Source organism: Hydra viridissima, unplaced genomic scaffold (assembly GCF_058129835.1).
Source record: "Hydra viridissima isolate aposymbiotic clone 2 unplaced genomic scaffold, HvirCarnegie_v1 scaffold_11, whole genome shotgun sequence".
Classification (NCBI taxonomy): Eukaryota; Metazoa; Cnidaria; class Hydrozoa; order Anthoathecata; family Hydridae; genus Hydra; species Hydra viridissima.
The window spans coordinates 118,842-145,454 of NW_028324310.1; the positions used below are offsets into that span (position 1 = coordinate 118,842).

The 26,613-nt window shown below is 27.9% G+C and overlaps 2 protein-coding genes across 4 annotated transcripts; both read left to right on the top strand.

Annotated features, from left to right (window-relative positions):
- The first annotated feature begins 544 nt into the window (after nucleotides 1-544).
- On the top strand, nucleotides 545-3,634 carry LOC145191213 (uncharacterized). 2 transcript variants are annotated; one of them, XM_080068239.2, is made up of 6 exons: nucleotides 545-1,236; nucleotides 1,687-1,775; nucleotides 1,890-2,110; nucleotides 2,404-2,629; nucleotides 2,881-2,964; nucleotides 3,088-3,634. In XM_080068239.2, the coding sequence occupies exons 2-6, from the start codon at nucleotides 1,707-1,709 to the stop codon at nucleotides 3,256-3,258; spliced, it is 771 nt and encodes a 256-aa protein (XP_079924365.2). In that variant the 5' UTR covers nucleotides 545-1,236; nucleotides 1,687-1,706; the 3' UTR covers nucleotides 3,259-3,634. The 2 variants fall into 2 exon arrangements, with proteins under 2 accessions (XP_079924365.2, XP_089922665.1); XM_090066539.1 differs by having other exon boundaries at nucleotides 553-626.
- A 2,633-nt stretch (nucleotides 3,635-6,267) lies between these two features.
- On the top strand, nucleotides 6,268-25,042 carry LOC145191212 (autophagy-related protein 16-1-like). 2 transcript variants are annotated; one of them, XM_090066937.1, is made up of 21 exons: nucleotides 6,268-6,480; nucleotides 9,927-10,006; nucleotides 10,094-10,131; nucleotides 10,481-10,571; nucleotides 10,742-10,815; nucleotides 13,330-13,420; nucleotides 15,917-16,006; nucleotides 16,214-16,284; nucleotides 16,446-16,514; nucleotides 16,660-16,759; nucleotides 18,502-18,610; nucleotides 19,013-19,083; nucleotides 19,415-19,486; nucleotides 19,601-19,724; nucleotides 20,229-20,289; nucleotides 20,558-20,611; nucleotides 20,805-20,869; nucleotides 21,155-21,239; nucleotides 23,678-23,725; nucleotides 23,936-24,034; nucleotides 24,375-25,042. In XM_090066937.1, the coding sequence occupies exons 1-21, from the start codon at nucleotides 6,381-6,383 to the stop codon at nucleotides 24,466-24,468; spliced, it is 1,686 nt and encodes a 561-aa protein (XP_089923063.1). In that variant the 5' UTR covers nucleotides 6,268-6,380; the 3' UTR covers nucleotides 24,469-25,042. The 2 variants fall into 2 exon arrangements, with proteins under 2 accessions (XP_089923063.1, XP_089923064.1); XM_090066938.1 differs by lacking the exons at nucleotides 6,268-6,480; nucleotides 9,927-10,006; nucleotides 10,094-10,131; ... (1 more) ...; nucleotides 10,742-10,815; nucleotides 13,330-13,420 and adding exons at nucleotides 13,879-13,977; nucleotides 14,097-14,188.
- The last annotated feature ends 1,571 nt before the right edge of the window (nucleotides 25,043-26,613 follow it).

Sequence of the window (26,613 nt, forward strand, 5' to 3'; positions counted from 1 at the left end):
TTTTTTTTTTTTTAAACTTATAGAGAAACGACTGCTGATGTTAGTTAAACAATTAACTTTAACAAAAACACAAAGATATTTGCAAAAAGTTAGTTTTTGAGTTGGGGTAGTTTAATACCCCAGCCGTCCTAAACGTAACTTTTTTTCCAAAAATATTTACTTCTTAGTAAACACTTGTTGAGTGCAATTTTTTTATTTCTTTTAAGAGAAGTTAAAAAAAGGTAAATGACATAAAGTTAAGTTTTAATATTTATATATGAAAATGGATAAACTATTTATATTGTAATTTTATGAAATTCTGTCGATGCGAACCATCTATTTAAAAAAAAATTTCATCCTGAAAAATAATAATGGTTTCATTTTTTAAATCAGTGACACTAAATGAAACTAACAATCAAATCTAAATCAGCAGTAAAAAATTTAAATTTTATCAGCGAGTTTAAGATATAAGGATTGTGGTTAAGGATTGTGATTGGAAACTAAAATATATATCCTGGTAACGAATAACTAAGACGCACGAAAAAAAAAATACTAGTTCCAGGTCGTCATATGCGCGAGGAGCTGTGATGCACTGTCGACCATCAAAGCCACTGACTTTAAAAATTTTATTCGGATAATTTGAAAATGTATCAATCGTTTTTTGTGTGTATATTAGTTGTAGTGTTACTAATTTTTATCGAAAATCTTAATTTTCTCAGAATTCTTTTTTAATGCAGGGAAAACTTAGCGATACGGTATTCTACGTCGCGTCCATGTGCTATAGATTAGATTTAATTGAAATCTACCGAAGTATTTTTGTGTTTTATTTTTAACACATAAAGTGGTTAGAAATAGGTATATGGTTGATGGTTGCACAATTAAATAATCTCTGTGTTGGTTCCTAAATTCTAATTAAAAAATGAAATTGTCAATATGCCTGTAACTACCATTACCTATTTAAATAATCACAAACACACCTTTAGTGTGCTCCACTTAACTCCACTTTAAACAGCTTTTCGTGGGTAAAAAACTTTTAGAAAGAAGAAATTAACTTATTTGAAGTCTAAAGACAAATGTTTTACCAAAACGATTTATTTTTTGGGTTGAACAGGTGGTTAGGTAGGTAGCTAGGTTTCTCACTGAATTTTAAGTCAGCTGAGAAAATACAACCAGCTCTGTGCTTTTTGCTGATTCAAGTTTTTACCATCCAAAGAAGATTAGGTCTACCATAAGATTTTATAGAGAATGCATTGATTGGTAAGTGCTTAGTAGTAAGTATTTATAAAAGTAGTTTAATTTTAAAACAGATTTTTGAAAAATGGACTCAAGTGAATTTTTAATGATTTGATCATTGTCTATGTCAAGTAGAGTAAGCCATGTTTCTAGGGGAAGTTATATAGAGTTTTGAATCAAGTTTTCTTTTGTCAACTTTGAACTTGTGCACATATTTTTATATAAGTTTAAAGCTAATAATTAACAAATACACCCTTATATACTCCTTATAGGCTGCGGATGGGTTGGGTTTGGCTAAGCAGATTATTTGATAAATCATTTTGTTTTGATTTATTAGAAGATGTGATACATTTAATTTGAAAGTCACACTTAAACCTGTATCAATGAAATACAGCTCTTAGATGATCAAGAGCAGTTTTTCTGGTATTAGTTATTAATTGGAACCTTTTTTTATTTGTTAAACAAAATTTTTAGGTTAGATTTACTGGATCATCATGCCCCGAAGCAGATCAGCTTCTCGTTCTCGGAGTCGCAGTACTTCTCCTAAAAGAAGAAAAAATAAGGTATTACGTCAAGAATGCTTTAAAGTTAAATTTGTTTTATTTTATTTCAGCATCAAACTTTTGTGTGATATGAATGTATTCTAAATGTGGAGTTTTTATTTATGTTTTAAAAAGGAAAGAGAAAGGGAAAAAGACCGCCACAAAAGAAGTCGTCATAGAAGTCGATCACCTAGCAGAAAGAAATGGAGATATTCTAAGAGTCGTTCTCGAACCAGATCACCTAGTGTTGACAAGTTTGGTAGATCAAAGCAGCGAAGAGATAAAATGGAGGAAGAAGATGACACAAGAATAGAGCCTGGAGTTAGAACAGAAGAAATGGAGAGGCAAAGAAAAATGTATCTATTTAATTTTAAAATTTAAACCTCAAGTTATAAGTTATAGCCATACCAATGTCTCAGTAACTATATAAAGATGATTACTGTTTTGAACTGAAGATTTACCATTGTAATTTGAAAATTGAAGCAGCAGTCTATTTGCTGTTCATTTAAAGATTTTTATCATAAAAAATGAACTATAAAAAAGTAATGGAACAAGTAAATCCATCATTTGTTCTAGTTGTGTTATTAGTTTTGTTATGCATATCTTAGATTTATTTCTAATAGATTTAAATTATTTATTGTGATTATAGTCGTGCTACTGAAATGCAAGCCAAGTTCATTGAAGAGGAAACTCAGAGACGCATTGAAGACATTGTAATGAAACGTGTTGAGGAAGAACTTGCAAAGCGCAAAATAGATGTTGATGAAGAGGTTATGCGTAAAGTAGAAGAAGCCAAAAAACATGTTGAACATCATCTTGAAGGGGAGTATGAAAGGAGAACTAAAGAGATTGCTGAGCAGTTCAAAGGAAAAGAGGTTTGCAATGATTTTTTCAGACACACACACACTTTCAGTTTTCTATTTAGATTTTTACTTACAGAATAGTGGCTGTTTTTATTCTTTTTATGTTTTTGTAATAATATTTTTTCAGAGTATGTAGGCTCCCGGATAGACATAAATTTTCAGATTTTGTGTTCCTATCCCCTGGCCTCTTTATTGAGAAAATCAATTTTTCTCAAATCTCGTTTCAGAGAAATTTACAAAACATTTATACTTTTTTTTATTAGGAACAGCTAAAGGGAGAAATTGAAAGATTAAAAAAAGAGATTGAAAATGCATATGAAAAAGTTCGTGAGTCAGAGAGAAAATTAGTGAGTTTTATCATTTATTGTAGTTATTTTGTTGTTGTTTGTTTTATTTTTTACTTTTAATCTTGAAACTTTTACTATGGTAAACAACTTTTTTACGGCCCTGATAAACAATTTTTGTTTCAGGCTGAGGAGCGGTTAGCGATGCTAGAAAAACAAAGGGAACTTGAAGAAGACAAAAGACAATTAGAACATAACTATCTAAAAAATGAAAAAAAAGCACAAGAGCTTATCCTAAATAAAAAAAACTCAAGACCAAAACTAAAGTTTGGTTTGAAGCCTATGATACCAAAATAGCAAATCTCTGCTCTCATTAAGACTATCTTTTTGTTACCTTTCTTCTTATGTAGGTTTCCATTTGGGTTTTTCGTAAAGTTGTCCTTTTGAATAAATGGATTTGGATTATGCACCGATAAAGTGAAATGCAGAGATTTTAAGTTAGTGAATGAAAGGTTACATATGTATATAATTGCAGCTAGCAAAACGCTTTTACGAATTCCATAACTAAGTGTTTCTATTTCAATTTCCTTGTTAGTTTAAAGAGATAATTATAAGATTTATTCTTTGAATTTGGTTCGGTATTTTATTTTAAATTTGGAATATCGACACCTTTTGTAAAAATACAAGTTAATATTATCTGTTTCATATTCAATTTATTATCAAAGTCGATCAAGTTGGAATTCTTTTTTGTAATCTTATCGCAGTAATATTACTTTCTTATAGTAATTCTACACTGATTTGGATTAATATTTCTGTAGTAATTTTAGTCATTGGGGGTTTATGTATAGATTTCCAATATTTGCTTTTCAGATTGCTCAATTAAAAATGCGTAGACACATTCGACTTAAATACTAAAGGAGAAGGTTTTAAAATAAGTGTTGTATATTCTTTCAGGATGAAAACTTGTATCATTTTTATCTGGTTTAGTATCTACTGATTCGCTTTAAAATATTATTAGTAAGTTATATACATCCAGTTATTGATTACAATGTCTGATTCGTGAAATGACAGCTGTTTCATTAGCATCATGGGTGTTTTTAGTTTTCCGCCCGTTAATGAATTTAGCGAAATTTGGTCTCATTAAAAACCCCCTTAGAATTTAACTGAAGAAACGAAACATTTTTATGAAAACGTTTACTTCTTTTTTAAAAAAAATTAATCACCAGATATTTCTATCAAAATAAGACAATTATTAGCAACCTGATATTTCGTAGCTCACTACAAAGTAGCAAGCTTGTTAAACATCAACTTATAGCAAGAAAAAACTAACAGTATTTTGCTTTCTTTCTGGTATAAATATGGGTATCTTTTACTAATTTTGCGTAAGTGTGTTTTTATGTTATTTTCTTTTTACAGAATGGTCCACAATTATAGCTATAAACGATCCACAACTATAAGTCAGAACTCACGATGTCTTAAAAATGGTTTTTGTTTTGAGTTCTGGTTGCTGATTTCCGTGTAAAAAAATTATTAGTATTACCTTGTTTCATCTAATTATCTGAATTTATAGTGCTTTTTTTTTTTTTTTTTTTTTTTTTTTAAGAAAAATACACAATTTAGTTTTAGATCATTCTTTTGTTTGGAAAATGTTATAAAAGCTTGTTAAAAATGTTTTCCTTGTTTTAAGTTCTGGTTAACCGGACTTGATGAAAACATGTCATTTTTCTACGGCCTGACACAAACTACAAAATAATATACAAACAAATTTTTATAGATAAGTACTGCATGTAAAATATAATCATGTAAAACAATTTATTTAAATGGTAAAAAACTTTTTTAAATCATTTTTATTCACGCATTTGACGCACATATCAGATGCTTTGGTAAATACAATATCTACACTCTGCTCAATATGAATTACAGCCAGCTTTTATTCATGGCTCGGTTTTGCAGGTATAAAAAGGCTCTTTTCTTGCCTTGTTCTTCATCTTGTCACGTCTTCTTTTATGTGATATTGGCTCAGTAAATACTGCAGATAACGGGTTGTTTTTTGTTACGGAACAAAGAATGCAAAGAATCAAAAGTAGTTAATTGCTGTAAACTAAATAACGATTATGCTTTCTTCACTAAAAATGGAGTTTTCAAAGACCTGAGTATGCTATCTCCAGCAACAATGATTTATCCCGCTAAGTTACGACAACAAAAATGTATTTTGAGAAAGGATGTTAGCATGGAGCGTAAGGAAGAGAGACCAAAACTACTATTGATTGGTTTTGATAAAAACAAAAAAAAAAAAAGCAAGTTGTTACGCTGATAAATGCTTCAGGGTGCCGAAGTCGAAGGACTATCAAAGAAGAACAGTATGCCATTGTATCTTTTCCAGAAGATAAATATATAGATCATATTGTAACTGGTAGCAGCCACACGGTGCTGTAAAAAAAAATTCTGTCATTTATTAATAAAAATTCAGCAGAAATTTGTTTCGCTTTAGTATGTAAAAGCAAGCCTTTACCGTGCCCGGAAACATTTAACTGCTTCAGATTTTAAAGCTATTGTTTAACATAAAGTCTTTTTTCAGATTTTATTGAATCTTATTAAATTTAGACGATGTGCACACTTTACATAAAAACAAATTAGTTAAACTCATTGTAAAGAATATTAATTGAGCTCAAATACTTAAACTATACTTATTCTTTTATTATTACGCTTAAAATATATTTCAACAAGTGTAAATTCTTATTACAATTTTCTTTTTATATTTAAGACCAGCCAAAATTTTTTTTTGATCAAATTTTGGGGGCTTTTTTAAATACTTCTTTAAAATTTAAATAATTTTTAGAATTGGGTCTGAAAAATTAGTTTATTTCTATCATCGCTTATGATGTTATTTCTTAAAAAATCATCATTACGTGAACATCAATTTGAGGTCCGTGAATATATCCCATTATGAGTTTAAAGATTTTACTGGCTTGAAATCCTTTCGCGATATTTTATTGGGTTACAGACTCCAATGGTCTAATGCCAAGGATTTTCAATGATAGCTTATCACCAAAGGATTTAATGCTTAATTCGTTATTTTATCCGATCTACTTGATGTAAAGCATTTATACCCTATAAAAATAAATATGAGATTATATAATTTCTAAGAACTTTTTATTTTTTTATTTTTTTTTTATTTTGAGCTGCATCGTCTGAGAATTTTTTTTGGCATAATTGCTGTTGTTGATTTATTTTGATTAGTTATTTAATTCGTAACTTTTTCGAAAATGTTTATAGCAAACTACGGACTTCATGTCAGTTTTTATAAAGTGTTACAAAGTTTGAAATCAACGGCTTACTAAAGTGTAAATTGCTGCGGAAAAAGTAATTCTGCTTGGTTTAAATTTTTTTTAAATATTGGAATGCGCAGATTTGTTTACTTGAACTTACAATACGGTGAGATGAGGACAAACTGGATACACTAAAATTCTAGATTAAAGATGGCAAATGAATTGCAAGATTGGAGAAAAAGTATTTTAGAACAATTAGAAGAAAGAAAAACTAGAGAGACAAATCCTTTCCAAGAGTTAATAAGTTCACGTAAGAATCTTTTTATGATCGTTGAAAAAATCCTTGTAGACTTATTTTCGTGTGTAAAAATGAAGGTTGTTAGATGGTAAGTTGGTATTCTGTTTTAAAAAATAGGATTTTCGATTTTTTTTTTTTTTTTTTTTTTTTTTTTTTTTAAATGCAAGAATTTATTTTTAAAAATGTCAAATTTTTTTTCAGTAATTGCATTCATTTAGAAAAAAAACAAACTATGATAGCAACCTATAAAATTGTTAAAAAATATATATATAAAACAAGTTTATTTGTATACACAAGTTTCTTTTCTGTTATAAGGAAACACTTATTTGTTATAACAGTTTTATTTGATTGTGTACCAGCAATATCATTAACATTAATAAAAATGGCATTAGGGTTTAGAAAAAAATAGAGATTGTTTTAATAGAATTTTAAATTAAACAAGTTATTGAATATCAAGAAATACTTGTACAGTTTATTTTGATTTAGATATATTTAAATATATATTTTTATTTTAACCAAGAAAATTCTAAAATTGCATGCTATATACTTCTTACAAGCTTGGTTGTTACAACAATAAAACTTCATTAAAGCCTTTTTTTAACATTGTATTAGATATGATACACTTCTAATGTTATGATAATTATACATGTAATAAAAATAGGATTATTTTTTTCTAGAAATATAAAATGAGAAAAAATGGCCCAAAGATAAATTTTCTTACATACATTTCTTTCTTACATATGTTTCTTATATCCACTAGACTTAATATATTCAATTAACTAATGTATCCAATAAAAGTTAATCTCAAAAACTCCCCAAACTGCAAGTGTATACCACACATCTCAACAAAATTTTAGGACCACATCATTTTCATTTATTAATAGCAACAACTCATAAAAATAATATTAATTAAAATTTACTTAGTTAAAATACACATGAAATAAATTGAAACAGGAAAAAAATTAATATCGATGGTATTTAAATACCGATAGTATTTTAAAAAATAAAGTACTTTGAATTTTTTTAGTTTTTAAAAGACAAAGTTTTAAGACCATTTTAGTTGTTTGTTTTTTGTAAACTAATAGTGAGTTGGTCCACCTTTTTTTTTTTTAACTTCGATAATTTTATTTGGCATTGAATGAATAAGATTTTTTAATTCATCTGAGGTTATTTGATTCTGGTATTCCTTTATTTTTTTTTTAACTGATTGACATTGTTAAATTGCTTTCCATTTATGCTAACCAAACAAACCAAACTACTCTAATGTTTTCAATAGGATAAAAGTCTGAGCTATTTGGAGGCCATTGTAAATCATTTCTTTAATTGTAGTCAATTTTTTGTATGATTCAAGGTATGGATGCTAGCTCTATCCTGTTGAAAAATTGGATGTACAATTCTTATTTTTTTAAAACAAGGTAACAAACTTTCTTTAAGCAGTATAGTCTTCAGAATCTAGAGTACCTTTAACAAATAAAATGCTTGATTTTCCTCTACTTCCAGGCTGCCCAAACCAGTAAACTACCACCTCCAAAGTTATGTCCGGATAAAAATTTTCCTTCTTTTCTTTAATCATGGCATTAATACTGATAACAACCAGGTCCATCTAAATTGAACTTCTTTTCATTAGAACATATAAAATTGTTCCAATCCTTTTTTCAATGCAGTTTCTAGCAAACTCAAGTTTACCTTCTTTTTGTCTTAAAGTAATTGCTGGTTTTCCTTTTAATTTCTTATGATCAATTAATGGATTTGATATGACTGAATAGTTCAAACACTTGCAACTAATGATAAATCACTCTTTATCTTCTTAGCAATCATTATTGAATTGCTTACTAAATTAAAAATTACTTTTTGAGCCCATTTATTAATTATCTTTTTATGTCCTTTTGTCTTCTTAAACACATTTCCATTTCCTCTATTAAGATAAATATGAACCAGAGTCTTTGATCTGTTTACAATTTTTTCTATTTCTCTATCACTTAGGTTCTTTGAAAAAAAGACCATTAACTCTATCATGCTTATAAATAGTGATATCTTTTACTTTGTCCATTTAAAAAATTAAACAAGATAATCCAAAACAGGTTTTAAAAATTCATAATAAGTTTAATTTATGTAAAAATAGTTTAGAGAAAAGTTCAATCTAAAATGTTTTAAAAAGCAGGCTTAAAATTTTGTCACTTTGGAAATGTAATTTCAATTTAAAAATTTCTTTTTTTTTTTAAGTTCAAATTTTTTAGATATTCATGCATATATATAAGCTATTATTTATTAGAACAATATACTTAAGATTTAAGTAATTATTAAATGAAGAAATTATAAATTTTTCTAAAGTGGTCTTAAAATTTTGACACATAGTGTAATGCACATACTGTGTTTTACTGGTGATTTTTGTTTAAAAAATTTTGTTTATATAAGCATCACCTGAAACATCAAGTAAAATTTAACAGTTAATTGAGATGTTGTTCAAAATATGTTGCATAGTTTGTGTTAGAGCTCTGCATTACGATCGTCCGATTCCGGTTCGTACCGACTTTTTTGTCGGAAGTTCGACACCTACTCATAACAAACTTGGAAATTCTGACTTCCATTCCGAGTCAAGTCGTAACATTTGAATTTCCCGCATTATGAATCGTAAGCTGTCGTAATTTTGCGTAATCTACCTTGGTTCAAGGTTTCAACTAAAATTTTTGCATGATAATGAAATTTATGAGTTGATGTTGAATCTTGGATATCCTAATCTAGTTTTAGTAAATTGAATAAATGAATTATATTATGACTTTAACTGCAATAAATCATTTTTAAGCTTTGACTAAAAGCTTTGTCTTGTTTTATTACGAACTATTACGTTAGATTACGGTTCATACCAACTTAATTCCGACTTTGTCGTAACATGAGGTTAGATTACGGTTCGACTTCGACATTAGGTTGTAACATTAGGTATGATTACGTTCCGAACCGACAAAGTTGGAATTTTTTAGGCTGATGCAGAGCTCTAGTTTGTGTGCAAAAATTTGATATACAAATATTTTACAAATTATTTTCACTTAAAGTTAAGTAAACTTACATGGAGCAGAACAAAGTGAAAATTTGATTCAATTTTTCCTTAATGTTAAAGTTTTTCCAGTTAAAACTTATATTTCCAACTATGTTAAAGTGTTGCATGTTACAGTGTTAATGTTTTAATGACCTTGATTATTAAGAGGACTCCAAAGTTACATTTTTCCATAAAATTGTTTCTATTGTTGGTAGATGGTGAGTTATTACGAGGTTTCAGTGTTTATGTTTTAATGACCTTGATTATTAAGAGGACTCCAAAGTTACATTTTTCCATAAAATTGTTTCTACTCTTGGTAGATGGTGAGTTATTACGAGGTTTCAGTGTTTATGTTTTAATGACCTTGATTATTAAGAGGACTTCATAGTTACAATTTTTGTAAAATTGTTTCTACTCTTGGTAGATGGCGAGTTATTACGAGGTTTCAGTGTTTACAAGTTAAGGAATGCTGAGCTTGAGTTACAAACATATCAACTTAAACAGGTTAGTACCATTTATAAAAAATTTTAGCACATTAAAATTTTTTGTATTAAACTTGTTTTACTAATATTTAATTTTTCTTTTTTCCAGGAAATACTTGAGCTGCAAGGAAGATTAGCCATTGGAGGGTAAATCATTTTTGTATATTTTTTTACATTTTTATTGGGATTATTTTATGGAATTCATTTCTGAAATAAATTTCTATTTTGTCAAAATTTAACCAAACACTTCAATATTATAAGGTTAAAGTAACTTAAATTTTATTCATAAAATATTTCTTAAAACACACCATTTATCAATATGTACCTTACATCACACTTCAACAGAACTAAATTCATGTATACTTTTATAACTCATGATATCATCCAACATGCATTATACTTAAAGTTTATATTTCAATAAGTCTTTGTGTTGATGCTGATTCCCATATTTGCATAAATTTTTTATTTATCATAACCATAATTTATGATCTTTTAGCCAATCCAATGGTTTAATAAATAGTGATAAGGAGATGAAAATTTTTAAACTTCAAGAAGAGTTAACAGAATTGCATAGAACAAAAGGAGAGGTAGATATTACCTGGGTTTTATTTTTTCGTTTAGTTAAAAACTTTGAACATGAAAGACAGAAATGTTAAATTTTTTATTGCAATCTAATTTATTATATTAAATTGTATTGCTTATGGAAATGCATTTAGTTTATGATGTTGATGTTATTACATGTCTTTTTTTGTTTTAGCATGCTCAAAAAATTATTCAATTAACAAGTGAACTAAAAGCAAAAGAGGAACTAAATCAACAAAAGGATATAACGTGTGTACTTCATATTTTTTTAAATAATAATAATATGCAGTAAAGAGCACAACACGCAGTGGGGCAATACTTAATAAAAAGTTTATATGCATTTTGTAATCAGCTTTCTATATATATTTTGCCCTAGTGATAAAGACATTTTATGATCAATAAGATTGTTGATCTATGTTTAAAAAAGAAAATATAGGTAAATATAATTATAGGATATTCATTGAGATTCTTCGAAAATTCAGAAAATTTCCAGATGTTCTAGTTTTTAAACTGATATTTTTTCTTGCAAATTTTTTACAGTTTTAATGAATTACACTGTTATAACATTTTAATTAGTTTTTTGTTAACTTATAATAAAAACTTGATCTCCCAAATGTGCTGCATGTTGGCACTCAATTGAATCAACTGTTATAAACTGTAATAAGTGTAGGAAGATATGGAAATGCTATTGGCTACATCCAGCTGTGTCCCTGGTTATTTGGATGGATTTCAAATAAGGCTTTATTAACTGTTTTTCCCTTCTTTCTGGTCCTAGGTTTTTCTAAGTCTGTTTAAGTCTACAATTTTAAGTTGTTTCACATGAACAAGCATTTGTCAGAAAAATATTACTTATTATTTTTTTGAAAATTTCAAAGTTGACTCCGGAATTTTTTTAATAAATAAATATAAAAATAATAATAAAAAGTTTATAGAGACCCGAAATGAAAAATATAGAGTGGACAAAAAGTCCCTATGCAATTTATAACTAATAGCTTTTGAACAAAATGATAAAAACTAAAAAAGTTTTTTCAATTTAAGGATTATTCTATTCACTTTGTCTACATTAGGTCCACTATTAGAGTTAGTGTTTAACATTAGAATTCACTGCATTTTGCATCATATAAAGTTACTATGCAGTACTCCAGATGCAATGCCAGGTCACTAACATCAATTTAACAAAATGATTTTTATCAGAGTGTCACTGTTTTTGTCAAGGTGCAGATCTTTTTTTGAAATCTGATAAATTGCTCTATACAGTTAAACCAGCTATGTTAAATATCATTGTGTTGATGTTTCAAGGTTATCTGCAAAAATGTGTATTTTTTCAGCCAATTTTCCAGAAATCAGGTTTGCTTGCACATATTTCATCTCAAATTTTCCAAATATTGATCAAATTTAGCCACTAGCACAAACAGTGTATTTGTACCATCGTCAACTCCATAAGTTTGCTGGTATGAAGAGTGGCATTTTAGTTCTGAATAGAATTTAAAAAGTAAACTTAATAAAGAAGTTATTCATTTTTCCATTGGGAAAGAGGCTTTTTCCCCACCCTGTATTATCAGAACTGTAGGAAATTGAACTCACAACCTCTCTGCAGAGGGAATTTATCAAGGGAACAGTGTACAAGGTTCATGCAAGAACTAAAAGAATGATGTAAGGCCATAAAAAAAAGGTTTGAGGTCAAATTCAAGAATAAGAGATTTCGGGTAATTAAGCAAGTATATGATTTTTTTTTCAGTATCTTATTGCTATTTTTTTCTTTTTCACATTTTGAATTTAATTTTATAAATAGAAGTTCTGTATATATTTATATAAAGCTAGTGGGATCTGTTTATGAAAATAAAGGTCCTACCAACAAAAATAGTTAGCTGACCATCTGTTCCTTTCCAGGAGTATTAATTTAAGGAGATTCTTACAGGTGCAAAAAGAAGGACAGTGATATCACTGATAACAGTGCTTCAGTTAATTATCAACATCACTCAAATCATATAACTGAAGAGTGTTCAAAGAAATAGTAAATTCACCTCAAATTCTTGTCTAACTCTTGCTTAAATAATTGGACCCACCCAAATCCAAAATCATTGCTCTAGAAAGGATATTTCCACAGGAGAGTATTTCTGTTATGTTCACTTTTTATCAGTTAATAGGAATGAAGATATAGTGAAAAACTTTCCTCAAAATTCTACTGCAGACTAATGATGTTTACTTTTCTAAAAGTAACTTATGGAAAGATAAACTGTTTTCAAGTATTGTCAATGTTTTTGTAAACCACAAACCTGTAATCACTTCAAGAGATTGCAAAATTGCAACTGTATTGTCTGGTAAAACAATACAGATGCAATTTTGCAATCTCTTGAATTTACTATGTTGCACTATGTGCAGATCCACCTCATGAGATGACCTAAGTTGATAAGGTAGAACGCTAAATTGGAGTTGGTCTGTCATTACAATGTTTTTTGCAAGTTTTTTTACTTCTGGAAATTAAGGACAAAAAGAATAAAATGATTAATCATATAGCATATAGCAATATACCAATATAGCATATTGCAATATAGCAAATAGCAATCTAACAATATACGTAGCATATAGCAATCTATCAATATACCATATAGCATTATAAAACAAATTTATTCTAAATGTAGATTGTTTGGTTAAGGTAATCTTCTAATCTTCTTGATTGAGCAAATTTATCTTTTAATTTGAATGGTAATTATCTCACTGTTTTTTATACATTAAATTTATGAAATTATTTATTTCCTTTAGAATACGAGATAACCACATTCAAATGGATATTATTCTTTCTGAAAATGGACGTCTTCTCTCTTATATTTCTGAATTGGAATCAGCCAATCAGGTTGCATGTTTTCATTTTAAAAAACAGTATTAAAATTATACTCAATAGGTGGATTCTTTTAGTCATAAATGATAAAAATGATACATGTATACACACATACATACATACATACATACATACATACATACATACATACATACATACATACATACATACATACATACATACATACATACATACATACATACATACATACATACATACATACATACATACATACAAACATACATACATATATAAATGATAAAAATGTAATAAATAACTAGTTTATAGTAAATTTATAGTGTGGCTTCTTCATGATTACCATCATGCATTTTGGTTATGTAAAATGATATACAAAATGTTTTGTGTTGTAATATCTATGTATGTGAATTATATTTTATTATAGCATGATTACACCGTGTAGCAAAGGTTTTGTCTTTGAGTTAAAATTGTTATTTTCCATTTCCTTATGTCTAGAAAACATGAAAAAATACTTGTATTCATTTCTACTTTTGGTTTTGTGTCCAGGAAAATGATATTTATGAAATTTACCTATTGTCATAAGGGAAAAAGTGGCAAGTTTAAAATTTAATATGCTCTAAGTAAATAGAAAATATCATATGATGCACTAGTTGCGTTTATTTATTCTAGAATTACACAAGTGATACAATAATTTAGTCCATTATTTTTTTAGTATAATATCCTTGGTAGTGGATTTCAAAGCTCAATATATCCTGGTGGAAGCGCTCAATCTTAACTCTTGTATTCTTCTTTGAGCTGGATAGTGTGAGTGAGGGGGAGAGATGGATACTTTATCCCATTATGACTGCACTGCATTGAGGCTTCTGTATAAGCTTTGATAAAGAGCTGCCACTCTCTCCCCATTGGGGTTGAGAGTAATTCCAATTGCCTCAAACAGACCAGTCATATTGTGGCAAAAGCAAAGCTCATCTTCATAAGTGAAAAAACTTTCAAAATCCTGGTGATGCATTCTCTGGTCTAATTTATGTGCATTTTTATCTTGCAAATTCAACTACTTGAGTCGTGAGACCAAGATCTTTGATCAAGTCATTGATGTCTTCTTGTTTGGGGTAGTATGGATTTCTCTGCTCAGTTATGTCTCTAAAATCTAAGTCAGTGTCTTCATCTACTTCTGAACTACTTTTTCTTTGTAAACACTGCTGCTCTCTCTTAAGAGTAGGTACTCTGTTCCAATCTGTAAAAAAAGCAGAATGAAAACGCAATTGTTAACATAAGCTAAAAAATATGGATATTTCTGGTATTGGAAATGTTAAAATATACATATTTATATATATACATTATCATTATAATAAAAACTAAATAACTAGCTAGGTTTATTTAAGTTAAATAAACCTAGCTAATTATCTAGTTTGTACTATAGTAATATATTCGCACTTCTTATTCTACACTGTATTGAGCACTTTTACTGGAAATGTTAACATAATTTCTACAATGCAAATATATATATAGTTGTTTTTACTTTTCAGAGTTTTTCTGCAGAGTTTGCAGGTAAAATGAGGTGCCCAAGGTTTGTCCAGATTCCTGACAGGCATGCGAAAATATGCTTTGTATGCCTCACGCATTTTTAGACATCTTTCCACAGATTAATTTTTAGCTCTAGTTTTGATAAACTCACCACAGACAAAGCAAAATGTGTCTGCCAGATGCAAACAACTTCTCAATGCTATTCAAATTAAATGATTGATCTTCAAATATGATTTTTTCTTTTTTTTCTTATTTACCAATAATACAAACTAAAGTGTTGGTTTCAGTCGCCTGTGTTTTTATACTTGTATGACTACTCTTAGACAGTTTGAGAATGTGCTATAAAGTTCTGGAAGTTTCTTGAAAGTTCTAAAGGTTTCTTGAAAGTTCTAGAATATTCTGGAAAATTTTGGATCATTTGGACAGTTCTAGCACTTTAGGAATGTTCTAGAAGAATAACTAATTATTCAATACGAATTGAGAACTTTCTTGTAGCACACAACTTTCAAAATATCATTGTCTCTGTCACAGAAACAAAGTTTTTGTGGAACAATATTTTCTTTTTTTTTTTTTTTTGGCGAAACAGGGTAGAAAAACACATTTTCAATCCAAGGAGAAAACAAAAATAAAAATTTGTTACATAATGTTATGCCTCTAATAGAAAGTTAACAAAAAATACCTTTTAGCTGTGCTAATAAAACATATATAAGAATCTTTTTATTTTTACAACTGGAAATGATAGTAAGTTTCTTGTAATAAACTTTTACTTGAAATCCCTCATTTTTAAAATCATTCACATTTTCAAATCATATTTTCATCCCTAGTTCTCATTTTTACTATGTGTAATCCTCTCCTAACCTGATGTAACCCTCTCATGACCTGGTAATCTTACTCTTCTTTATTTTTATAGGTAATATTTGCTATGATTTTCTAAATTTTCTGATTTCTCTAAATATTCTTTTACTAAAAGTAAATTATATTTATATTACACCTTAATAATATTTAAAGGTTATTAAAGATGAGCACCAAGCCCTTCAACTTCTTTGCAATTCAACCGAAGAAAAGTACAAAAACCTCCATATTGAATTCCAAGAGTTGGTAAACAATTGTTATTACTTCTTTGTAAAACTTACATTGTAAAAATTAAACTTTTTGCCAATAGTGTTAAATGCAATATTTTCACTTGAATTATTTGAATAATTAGTTTTAAATAATTAGAGTAATTACTTTTAAACTTAGGTTTTTAATTTAGTTTAAACACAAACAACCATCGGCTATAAATTCTTCATTTTCACTTTTTTTGAGGTTCAAAGATGCATGCATCAAAAAGCACAAGAAGCTGATCTTCTCAATATGCAAAATGAAGTTTTAGCAAGGTGTTTATTTGTTCATGAGGGTTCATGTTTGTTCATTTGTGTTTTTTTTTCGTCTTTATTGAGTTTCTTGGTTTGTTTATCAATTATTTAATGATTTTTTCAAATATTAATTGAATTTGTTTGGCTAATTTTCAAATATTATTTGAAGTTTTTTCTTACAGTAAGAGACAACAAAAGCTTCAGCAAGAATTAATTGATGCTGCAAATGAGTCTATTGTCCTGCCTTCTGCGTAAGAATATAAATTAGTCAGGCTTTTGGCCAATTAGTTCTGTTTTAAGTTTTAGGTATCTAAGTTTTGTATTTTAAAAACCAAATCACTTGAATTGCAAAATCTGAAGTCTGGAAAATTTCAAATAAAGTCATTTACTTTATAGTTCAGTAAGTCCTGAAAATGGAAGGAGACCACGCAGCTATACAAGCATTACTGGAATGGTTTGCTTAACTTCTGTTCCTGATCGACCTATGCAGTCAACAGTAAGTAACTTTAAGGAAGTAACAATTATGTATGAAGCTTGTTTGATGTTTATTTGCCAACCATACTTTTTATATAATAAAGCATGCTTTTAATGTTTGTATTTTTTTCAAGTTATCTAATTACACTGGTCAATTTTTTTTTTTTCATCAATAACCTAAGTAGGAGAACCAGAACAAGCTGTGAAGAATTTTAAACCTCTCAAATATGCATTTATTTTTTCTTCAGCATGTTTCTGAGATAAAGGTTTTTTTTTGTGTGTTAAAATTTGGTTATTTTACATTAATTTTCTAATCAAAATTTAATATTACAAATATTTTCTTTTTCAGCAATTGTTTCTATGTAGGATTGTTTCTATGTGGGATTTTGGTTGTTTTGTATTTAATATTCTAATATTAAAGTAATAATGTAAAATTATAATGTGATGTTAATATATTAATGTGAATTATTGTTTGTTATTGTTAATTTATTACTAAATTATTGTCAAATTCACTTTATTAAAGTTGCCATAGCAACAGCAGTAGTAAAGTAAATGTTCAAATCATAAAGTGAATAACAATAATAAAAAATAAAAACATATATTAATATGTCATTGTTATTCACTGTAAGAGATTTTGTAATATGCTGTATAATGCTACAGTGAATATTATTGTGATACCAAAGTAAAACAAATCTGTTATATTTTGGATATTGACTTGGTTAACAGGACAAGACTTGGGCACCTCATATTATCTGTACTTTGTTCTCAAACGGTTTGATGATTGAATAGATATCAGCGATTTTCATTTTTGAAATGATTTTCAACCAACTGTATTAAGAAAATCATCATCATCATCATCATCATCATCATCATCATCATCATCATCATCATCATCATCATCATCAATATCATCACTATCATCAATCTTAAACTGCCATCAGACAATAAATTTCTAGCTCCTATTTCTTCACAAGATGGAATCAAGATCCAGACTATAGTCCTGATGGTGGAAACAACCTTTAAATATTTAGCCAAGAAGAGCTCAATGAGCTCAGTAATCTAATAAGATATATAACTTTGTCAAAAGATAAAGCAAAACTTCTAAGCTTCTAAGATGAAGAATAAACATTTGCTACAGAAAGATATCCTAGTATATAGTTATTATAAATTAAATATGGATCTTGACACGTTTTTCAAAACAAGCGGCTTTCTTTCTACTGCAAATAAAAAAGGCTTTCAGTACCTGGTTTCCATATCTCCAAGATTCAGTTCAGCTATGCTGAAAGGAAGTATTTTCATTGAACCCCAGATAAGGCAAATAATGAAAAATGAAAGATTCAAGAGAAACCTTGATGAAATGTAGCTGAGTAGATGAAAGGTGTTTAGGTGGATCTATGAAACTTGCAGGAGAAACCACATCTCTCCTGCATGCTGTTCAGAGTTTACTCAATGCATATCACATACTTTTAATCAATCTTTTAGATTTAGAAAAAAAATATAAAGTTTTTCTAAATTATTTCAAGAAGAATATTTTACTAAATATCAAACTTTTTATCAAATAAAAATAATTCTCATAGTTACATAAAAAATCTCTTTAAGCATAGCCACAAAATTAAAGTTGCTTAATAGTTGCACACATTTTACCTCAAAGAGGTAGTGATAGCTTTGTGCTCCTTTCCTTTCAATTAGCCCTGTATATTTGTTTTTTGTGGTTTTATCTTGTGCACTTATTAATTTCAAACTTCTTTCTTGAAAATAAATTAGGAATGCCATGAAGGAGAAGTTATGACAGTACGTTTTAGTCCTTCAGGCAAATACTTTGTAACTGGTGGTTCAGACCGAAAAGTAAAAGTTTGGGAAATTGATGGAAGAGGTATTTTTAATACATTTTTTGAGGAGTGTAAATGAAAGTAATATTATGAAACTTCTTTTTGTTATTATGTAAGTTATATTTTGAATTAATTAACTTTCTTTGTTTAAATAAAAATTAATTTTTTTAATTTAATCTAATTATGCAATATTATTTTAGACAGTTTTATTTATTAAAATAGTTTAAGCCTGTCCAAGTTGGTCAGGAAGTTTAAGACTTTGAAAAGGTTCTAAAAATGACTTTTATACAAGTTTGTTTTTTTATTAAATATAGAGAAAATAGTTATTTTTGGATGATTTTTGAAACTAGTAGTTTACTAACAGGTTTTAATTGACAAATTTGTGTATATAGTGTTGTTGTTTTTTTTTTTGTTATTTTTTTAAAATTAGCTTTCTACTTTTTTAGGTTCCTTTCGTGAAATAGCAACTTTGACAGGTTGCCGACAATCTGTAACATGTACAAGATTCGACATCCTGGTGAGACATTTTAAGCTATTGTTGTTTTAACGATAATGTAATAACATTAATAATGTAATGTTTTAATGACTTTATAAATGGTTTACAAAATAGTTATTAAAATTTGTACCTAACCAAGTTTTGCTTTTGTCTTCAAAGTATTCTTCAAGTTTAAGACAAAAAGTCATTAAATATATACATTTAAAAAAAACTTTATATGAAAATAAAATGATAAAAAATCACACACATGGTTTTAGAGTTCTCTTTTTTTTTTTTAAAAAAAAAAAAAAAAAAAAAAATGTTTTATCTGTTTTATAATGTTGTTTTTTTTTACTATTATTTAAAAATTCAGGAGAAATTGATCTTGGCTGCCTCAAATGATAATGCCTGTTGGATATGGAGTATAAATGATCTGAGATTGCGAGTAATAAGCTTGTGATATTTAATTATCTTACTGTATATCTTTGTAACAATACCTTTATAAGCAATCAGACAATGCAATCATATGAAGTAAAAACAGATCAATACTTTCATTTAGCACACTCTGACAGGACACAGCAATAAAGTAATGACTGCCAAATTTCTTGGAACCGACTCAAGCAAAATAGCTTCTGGAAGTTATGATAGAACAATAAAAATATGGGATTTAAGAAGCAGAGTTTGTAAGTTTAGTGTGTATGTATTCATAGGGCATATTAAGCAATTTACATTCATCTTAAAATGTTTTTTGAGCCTATATCTTTTAATTTAATGGAACTAGTAATCAATCATATTTCCCACTACTGAATCTTATTTCCCACTATTTTACTGAATCAGAATCAATTTTCCAGCTGCAAGATCCATTCCCTGTGAAATTATATCCAATGATATTTTCCCTAAGTAATTGAAAAATAGAAAAAAGTGGGCTTCTAAACTTTCAGTTTTGTGTTTTGTGTTTGTGGACAGACACATACCTTCAGAAATGTCAGGAAGTCTAAATTCAAACTTCAACTTTAATGACACATCCTATAAAGCAATAAAACATTTTAGCACAAAGTCATTACAATTATAAACTGTACCACATAAAACATTTGCCAAAGCCCCTATGTGTGAATGTGCATTTGTGTTGATTCATTAATAGAAAATTTGCATACAATTTTTTTTTTCCACCTTTCATAATTAAATAGGTACCAAAACAATATTTGCAGGATCAAGTTGTAATGATCTGGTTACATCAGATATCGCTGGGTAAAGATTGTTACTTTAATGATTTCTTTAATGATTTCTTTAATGATTTTAATGATGTTCATTTTTTTTTTTTTATCTTATGTTCATTATTCTATCTTATGTTCATTATTTTCTAGTCTTTTCTTTCCTTTTTTTTTTTTATCTGTAACTTAGTCATGTTTTACCTATAATCTTCAAAAGTTCTGCTGAGTTAATGCTAAGAGTAGAAATTCTGCTGAGTTAATGCTAAGAGTAAAATCTTTTTGAAATGTTACTGGAAATGTTTTAGAACAACGATCATAAGTGGCCATTTTGATAAAAAAATTCGCTTCTGGGATATAAGGTAGAATTGTAACTTTGGTATGGCTAACCTATGTATGGCTTTTTGTTTATTCATAAAAAGCAAAATTTCAATTAAGTATTGGAATTCCTTTTTTTTTTTTTTTTTTTTGATATTATTTTGTAATATTTTCATTTGTAATATTAATTTATACTACTTATTACAATTTTAATATTAATACAAATTTAAAATTAAGATGTGAACAAAATTCCAACGAAATCCAACTTCAAGGAAAGGTCGCATCTTTGGATTTGTCTCAAGGTGTCATCATAATTTTTAATACTTTTTGTTTTAAATGTTGAGATATTTTTTATACTTAACTTATATGTTCTTATGTTTTCAATGTTGCAATGTTTTTTTAAAAGCATTCTTCTGTTATTAGTTTGGTTTTATGGTTCGTTCATTATCTTCTTTTGTGCTTACAATTTAGAATTATTTTTTTATCACAGACCATTTGCAAGGTTCTTTGTTCAATGTTAAAAATATAAATATTGTCATCTTGAAGTTTATCATTATAATAGTTTGTTTTAATTTTTTGTTTTAAAGATACGAACTATTTGCTTGCTTGTACCCGTGATGACTCACTAAAACTTATTGATTTGAGAAGAAATCAAATTGTATCTACATACAGGTTGGTTTTATATTGGTAAAATTAAATAATTAGACTGTATAAGTAAGACCCTTTTAAGTGAATAATTTATTTGAATAAGTAAGACCAAAAGCTAAGTAATTAAAGTGATTTATTACGACCAATAAAGTAAATATTTAAGTTAATTAACTCAAGTAAATAAGTATTTATTTTGGTCCAAAATTTTGTTATAAATTAATAAATTGTTGATATTTAAAAAGTTATTGATAAAATTAGTTTCATTCTTATATTAAAAAGTCTGGTCTTATAAATTTTTTCAAAATTTTAAAAAGTACTTATTTTTTCACTTTTTTTTCATTTTTTCACAAAAAAAAAAAAGTTTCTATTGAAATTTTTTAAAACCAAGTTTATTTTTTGTTAGGTGCCTTTCAAAACTTTAATAATTTTTTTTTCTTTTTTTTTTTTTTTTTTTTTTTTTTTTACAGTCTCATTTTTCTGTATCTTAACTCACTGAACTTTTGCTTAAAAACCAGAACAACAAAAAAGACATTTCACTATGTTTTTAAAAAGGGCACTCCAAAGTCAAAAAGTCTATTTTTGCATACGCAACTTTATATTTATTATTTTTATTTGTTAATGTGTATAATAAAACAAGCAAAGTAAAATAGAACTCACAAATTAATTATCTGATACATGCACTTATTGGTCAGAAGAAATTAACTTTGCAGATTCCCTTTTTTTATGCAGGCAACATACAGTTCCTGCATCACTTTGATTGCATATTCTCTGCATTGATAACTTCTCAATATGATCACTTCTGAATGATCTCGATATGATCTCGATATGATCACTTCTGAGTGATGGATGGCTGATTGTTATTTTCCAAAAGAATTTTTTTTAGTATTTTTTTTTTTTTTCAATTTTTCTGACAATTTTTCTTTAAGTCATTTTTATTTCATATCTTGATTAGTAAAATCATGAAATGAATCTTTACAACAATCTTGTTGAAGACAAAAGAATGAATACAAGGAAAGTGAGAATGGCTCTTGAATTCCATTCGGTATTTCTTATATCAGGATTTCTCTGAGAAAAATCAGTGGAAAATTAAGGAATCTATGTAAGATGATACAAAACTTTTTTTTCAATTTTCCAGCTGCTATCTTTCAAATGCAGTGCATCCAGTTTTACGTCTGTTTTTTCATTTTTAAGTACAACTACCTGATATTCACTTTCTCAAAAATTTTCTTTCCCATCAAAATGCAGAGACCATTGTTCCATATGTAACTTTTCAGCCATTTCTTTATTTTAACAGCCTCTTTGAATATTAACTTAAAGGTTATTGCTTGACTTGGAGTTGGGATGTCAATACCATCATGTGACACTTGCTCTTACTTTAACAGCCTTATCTGTTGATGTCACCAAGTTGGTTGCAGCTTTGCTCTTATTATATTTTCTGGCTGGTAGAAAAGTATGCCAATCTTCATATTTTTTGTCAAGACTCAGTACCACTACCACTAGGAAAAAGATTGTATTTTATCTTTTTAAAAGGTGATTTGTTTTCTATCTTCGCCTTTTATTCTTTTCTATCTCCACTTCTCCTTTGTTTTCCACTTGTTGATAGTAATGTTTTCTAGTCCATATATAATTGCTCTCCAGTATTACAGAATAACTTATCTTGTGTGACATGTATTTTTACTGAAAAAAAGTGCAAATGTAAACGAGTATAAAGTTGAATTTTGAAAATAGTTCTTATGTTTTAAAAAATAATATGTACCGTACTTCAAAAGTAAAAATAAATAATTACCTTATGGTTACTGTGACGAATATCTTCACAAATAATTTTTTAAAGTCTATTGCTACAAATTACACAGCATAGCAGATTGCTGTAAGGTTGCAGAACTTAGCAGATTAGTGTAGCAAAACATAGCAAATTGGCCTAAGATTGAAAAAGGTTCATATACCGGCAAAACAGACAAAAGTTTCTGCAGTATTATTTTAAAAAATCAAAATATTATTTAGAACAGCCAACAATTTTTCATATACTTAGAGAGTACTGCTACTTACTAGTTCTTACCTTAGGTAAATTCTAATTCCAAGTTTTCTTTTAGGGTGACCGTTTTAAAAACTTTTGAGGAATTTTTGTTGATTTTTTTTTTTAATGTTTATTCATTTATGATACAGGAAATCATTTGAACAATTTTAATGTCATACATAAATTGATTAAAACTTCTACAATTTCCATTATTACATTATTTGATTTAAATTATTCTAATGAATACTCACTTTCATTAGCAATGAATTCTGATTGTAGTAATGAAAACTGGATAAACTGGATTAACTAATTTGCTTAAATTGGCTCATTTCGCTATATTAGATGGTTGTCTCTAGTAAAATAATCTGTTTATTGTTTGATGTGTTCTTTACTTCAAGATTTTTTTTATATTACGAATCGCTTTTAAAGTCAGAAATTTTATTATCAGAGCTGAAGGGTTTAAAGTTGCGTTTGATTATACAAGGGCGTGTTTCAGGTATTTTTTTTTTTTTTTTTTTTATTTTTTTTTTGTGGTATGTTTTTTTTGTTGAATAGACAAATCCATAGTATTAAAATATCGGTGTAAAGTGTTCAAGTTTTGTAGATTTGTTGATGAAGTTCAAGTGTTTCAGTTTTGTAAGGCTCAATAAAAAAGGATATGTTGTTATGAACAATCAATACTAAACATTGCTTTCGGGTTTTTTAGCCCAGATGCTCAATATGTATTATGTGGTTCTCACGACAACAACCTGTACGCGTGGAGCACGCGCACAAATCAACTCGAAAAAGTTCTTAAGGAGCACAAGTAAGAAAGTTTGTTAATCTGCTGAATTGTTCTCGCTCATTACTAAAACTAAACAAGGCAAATCATATCAGAATCCAAATTCGTGTTTGTAGATAAACTGAAAATATCTTTAAATAAAAAAAGAAGAAATAAAGAAAAGAAGATTTTGATTTGAAAGAAAAATAAAGAAAATTATGGTGTTTTTAACTTTTTTCACCTCTCTTGGCAAACTTCCTATAGAATTTGGATGTTTTTTTTTTCGTTTTTTTGTTTTTTTTACGTATTTTATCTTTAAAATTTCCTGGCGTAAGATGAATTTATGACGTAAGATGAATTGATGGCGTTTATAAATTTTATTAAGGAGTTCAGTGGTTGCGACAGCTTGGCATCCAAACGGATCTTGCATATTATCATGTGACAAAAACAAGCACGTGATCTTATGGACTGACTTTTGACAGTCTTTTACTGTTGTTGTCTCTGCGTTATGAACATATGAAAGAGAACGAGTTGTCGAGACTGCAGCTTCTGCTTTGGGTACCAACTATTATCAAACATACAGGCTTATTTAAAAGCAAATGTAGATGGGTTTCCTATTGTTTCGCATTGCGTTATATCTATGGAGGCGCCTCCCGGTTTTGTTTAGGCGAGAGAAATCCTTTACTTTTAAAGATATCGAGTGACGAAGCACAAAACCAACGAAGTTAACCAAGGACCGTGGGTGAACAGCAACTAATGTTGTATATATGCACTTAATCTCCGACATTTTTTTGCTTGCAAAGCCTGCATCATGGCGAAAGAAAAACTAAACTTGAGATAAGCTGCTTGAGATTTATTTTTAAAGGTTTAATAGATTTTAAAAAGTCCTTTGGGAAAAATAACAAAGTGATTTTAAATCAATTATATTTATGCCTAATTTTTCATAAATTACTTTCTAACGACATTTTTTCTATATGATTTTTTGTATTTATTTAGAGAATAATTGTATAATATAAAATCTCTAAGAATTATTTTGCTGTTTTATGTACAAAATGGCGTCTTAAATACGTTTTTCTCGTACAAAAAAAATTTTTTTGTAACGTTGGTGAGATCTTTTTCTCGAGCCCAGTTTGGAGAACTGCCTGAACTTATCTTAGTGTTAGGCTCCACCTTGTGTTGATACAAGAAAGGATGCTTGATTCCCTTAACCTCGATTACCTTCCCACCACCAGGGTTTGAGCGAGATTCTCTCTTTTTGATGTCAGTTTAAGTACAACTTACAAGAGAATGCAATATGTTGAGTGTATGTACATAAATATCATATATAAATATATATAGAGAGAGAGGTGAAGTGGGGGCATAACAGCCCCCGTAACGTTTAGGTTAATGAAGTATGAAAATAAAAACAGTATGCGTTTTTTTAACAGTGTATTTCGATAAACACATCATTAAGCTTTTAATTGCTGCAATTAAGAAAAAAATAAAAAAGTTTTTGAAAATGTTATAACACAAAAATTAGACTTAAAGAAAAAAACGGTTATGCCCCTATAGTGAGGCACAACCGCATATTTATTTTCCTAATTTGAATACATATAGGTATATATATTTAAATTAGGAAATGCATAATTATATACCTACAATATCTGATAATCACCAGATATACATAAATGTTATGTTTATGTATATCTGGTGATTATTATATATTGTGTAATGTAATATATGTTATTACATATTGCTAAAAGTATAAATCGATATCTTGTTATATTTAATATGAAAAGATATCGATTTACACTCTTAGCTTTGAATTTTAATCAAAAACTCATTTATAAAAATTAAATAAAAAAATACGAAATCTTATTTCCGACATTTCAAAACAATACTACATTCTATTTAAGTTTTTACATGAAGCATTCAACTGAGACGATTGTGGTTATTGTCAAGTGACGATTGTGATTATTTGATATTTGTCATCGTTAGACAATATTCTGCCCCAGATGACAGTTTTTAAAAAGAATGCAGTTTCATAGGTTGCTCATTAAGTTATGGCGATGTCAAAAACGGTTTTTACTTGATGAAGTAATGCTGATAATAAATGTTTCACACTAAAATCAAATATTGCTTAATCCTCAAAAAATGTCTGCAAAAATATGATGTAAAAGTAATATTTTTATCAAAATAGATATTATTATGTACAACTTCTCAGAAACGCAACAGGAGTTCTTTTTGACATAATCGAAGTGAAGGAAACTGATTTACCGACGCATGGTATGCTTTTTGTCATGTTAGGTAACATTTTTCAAAGGGAAATGTTGAAAAACGGTTATTCCTCCATATGCGGTTATGCCCCCACTTCCCCTATATATATATATATATATATATATATATATATATATATATATATATATATATATATATATATATATATATATATATATATATATATATATATATATATATATATATATATATATATATATATATATATATATATATATATATATATATATATATATATATATATATATATATATATATATATATATATATATATATATATATATATATATATATATATAGTATTGTAGAAATTATGTTAATACTTCCAGTAAGAGTGCTCAATACAG

Bases quoted from the DNA above. Each gene is read 5' to 3' on its own strand.
- LOC145191213 (XM_080068239.2), top strand. From the start codon at position 1,707: ATGCCCCGAAGCAGATCAGCTTCTCGTTCTCGGAGTCGCAGTACTTCT. The intron at 1,776-1,889 runs GTATTACGTCAA...TGTTTTAAAAAG, and splicing joins CTAAAAGAAGAAAAAATAAG to GAAAGAGAAAGGGAAAAAGA. The intron at 2,111-2,403 runs GTATCTATTTAA...TTGTGATTATAG, and splicing joins ATGGAGAGGCAAAGAAAAAT to TCGTGCTACTGAAATGCAAG.
- LOC145191212 (XM_090066937.1), top strand. From the start codon at position 6,381: ATGGCAAATGAATTGCAAGATTGGAGAAAAAGTATTTTAGAACAATTA. The intron at 16,285-16,445 runs GTGTTTATTTGT...TTTTTCTTACAG, and splicing joins CAAAATGAAGTTTTAGCAAG to TAAGAGACAACAAAAGCTTC. The intron at 16,515-16,659 runs GTAAGAATATAA...TTTACTTTATAG, and splicing joins TCTATTGTCCTGCCTTCTGC to TTCAGTAAGTCCTGAAAATG.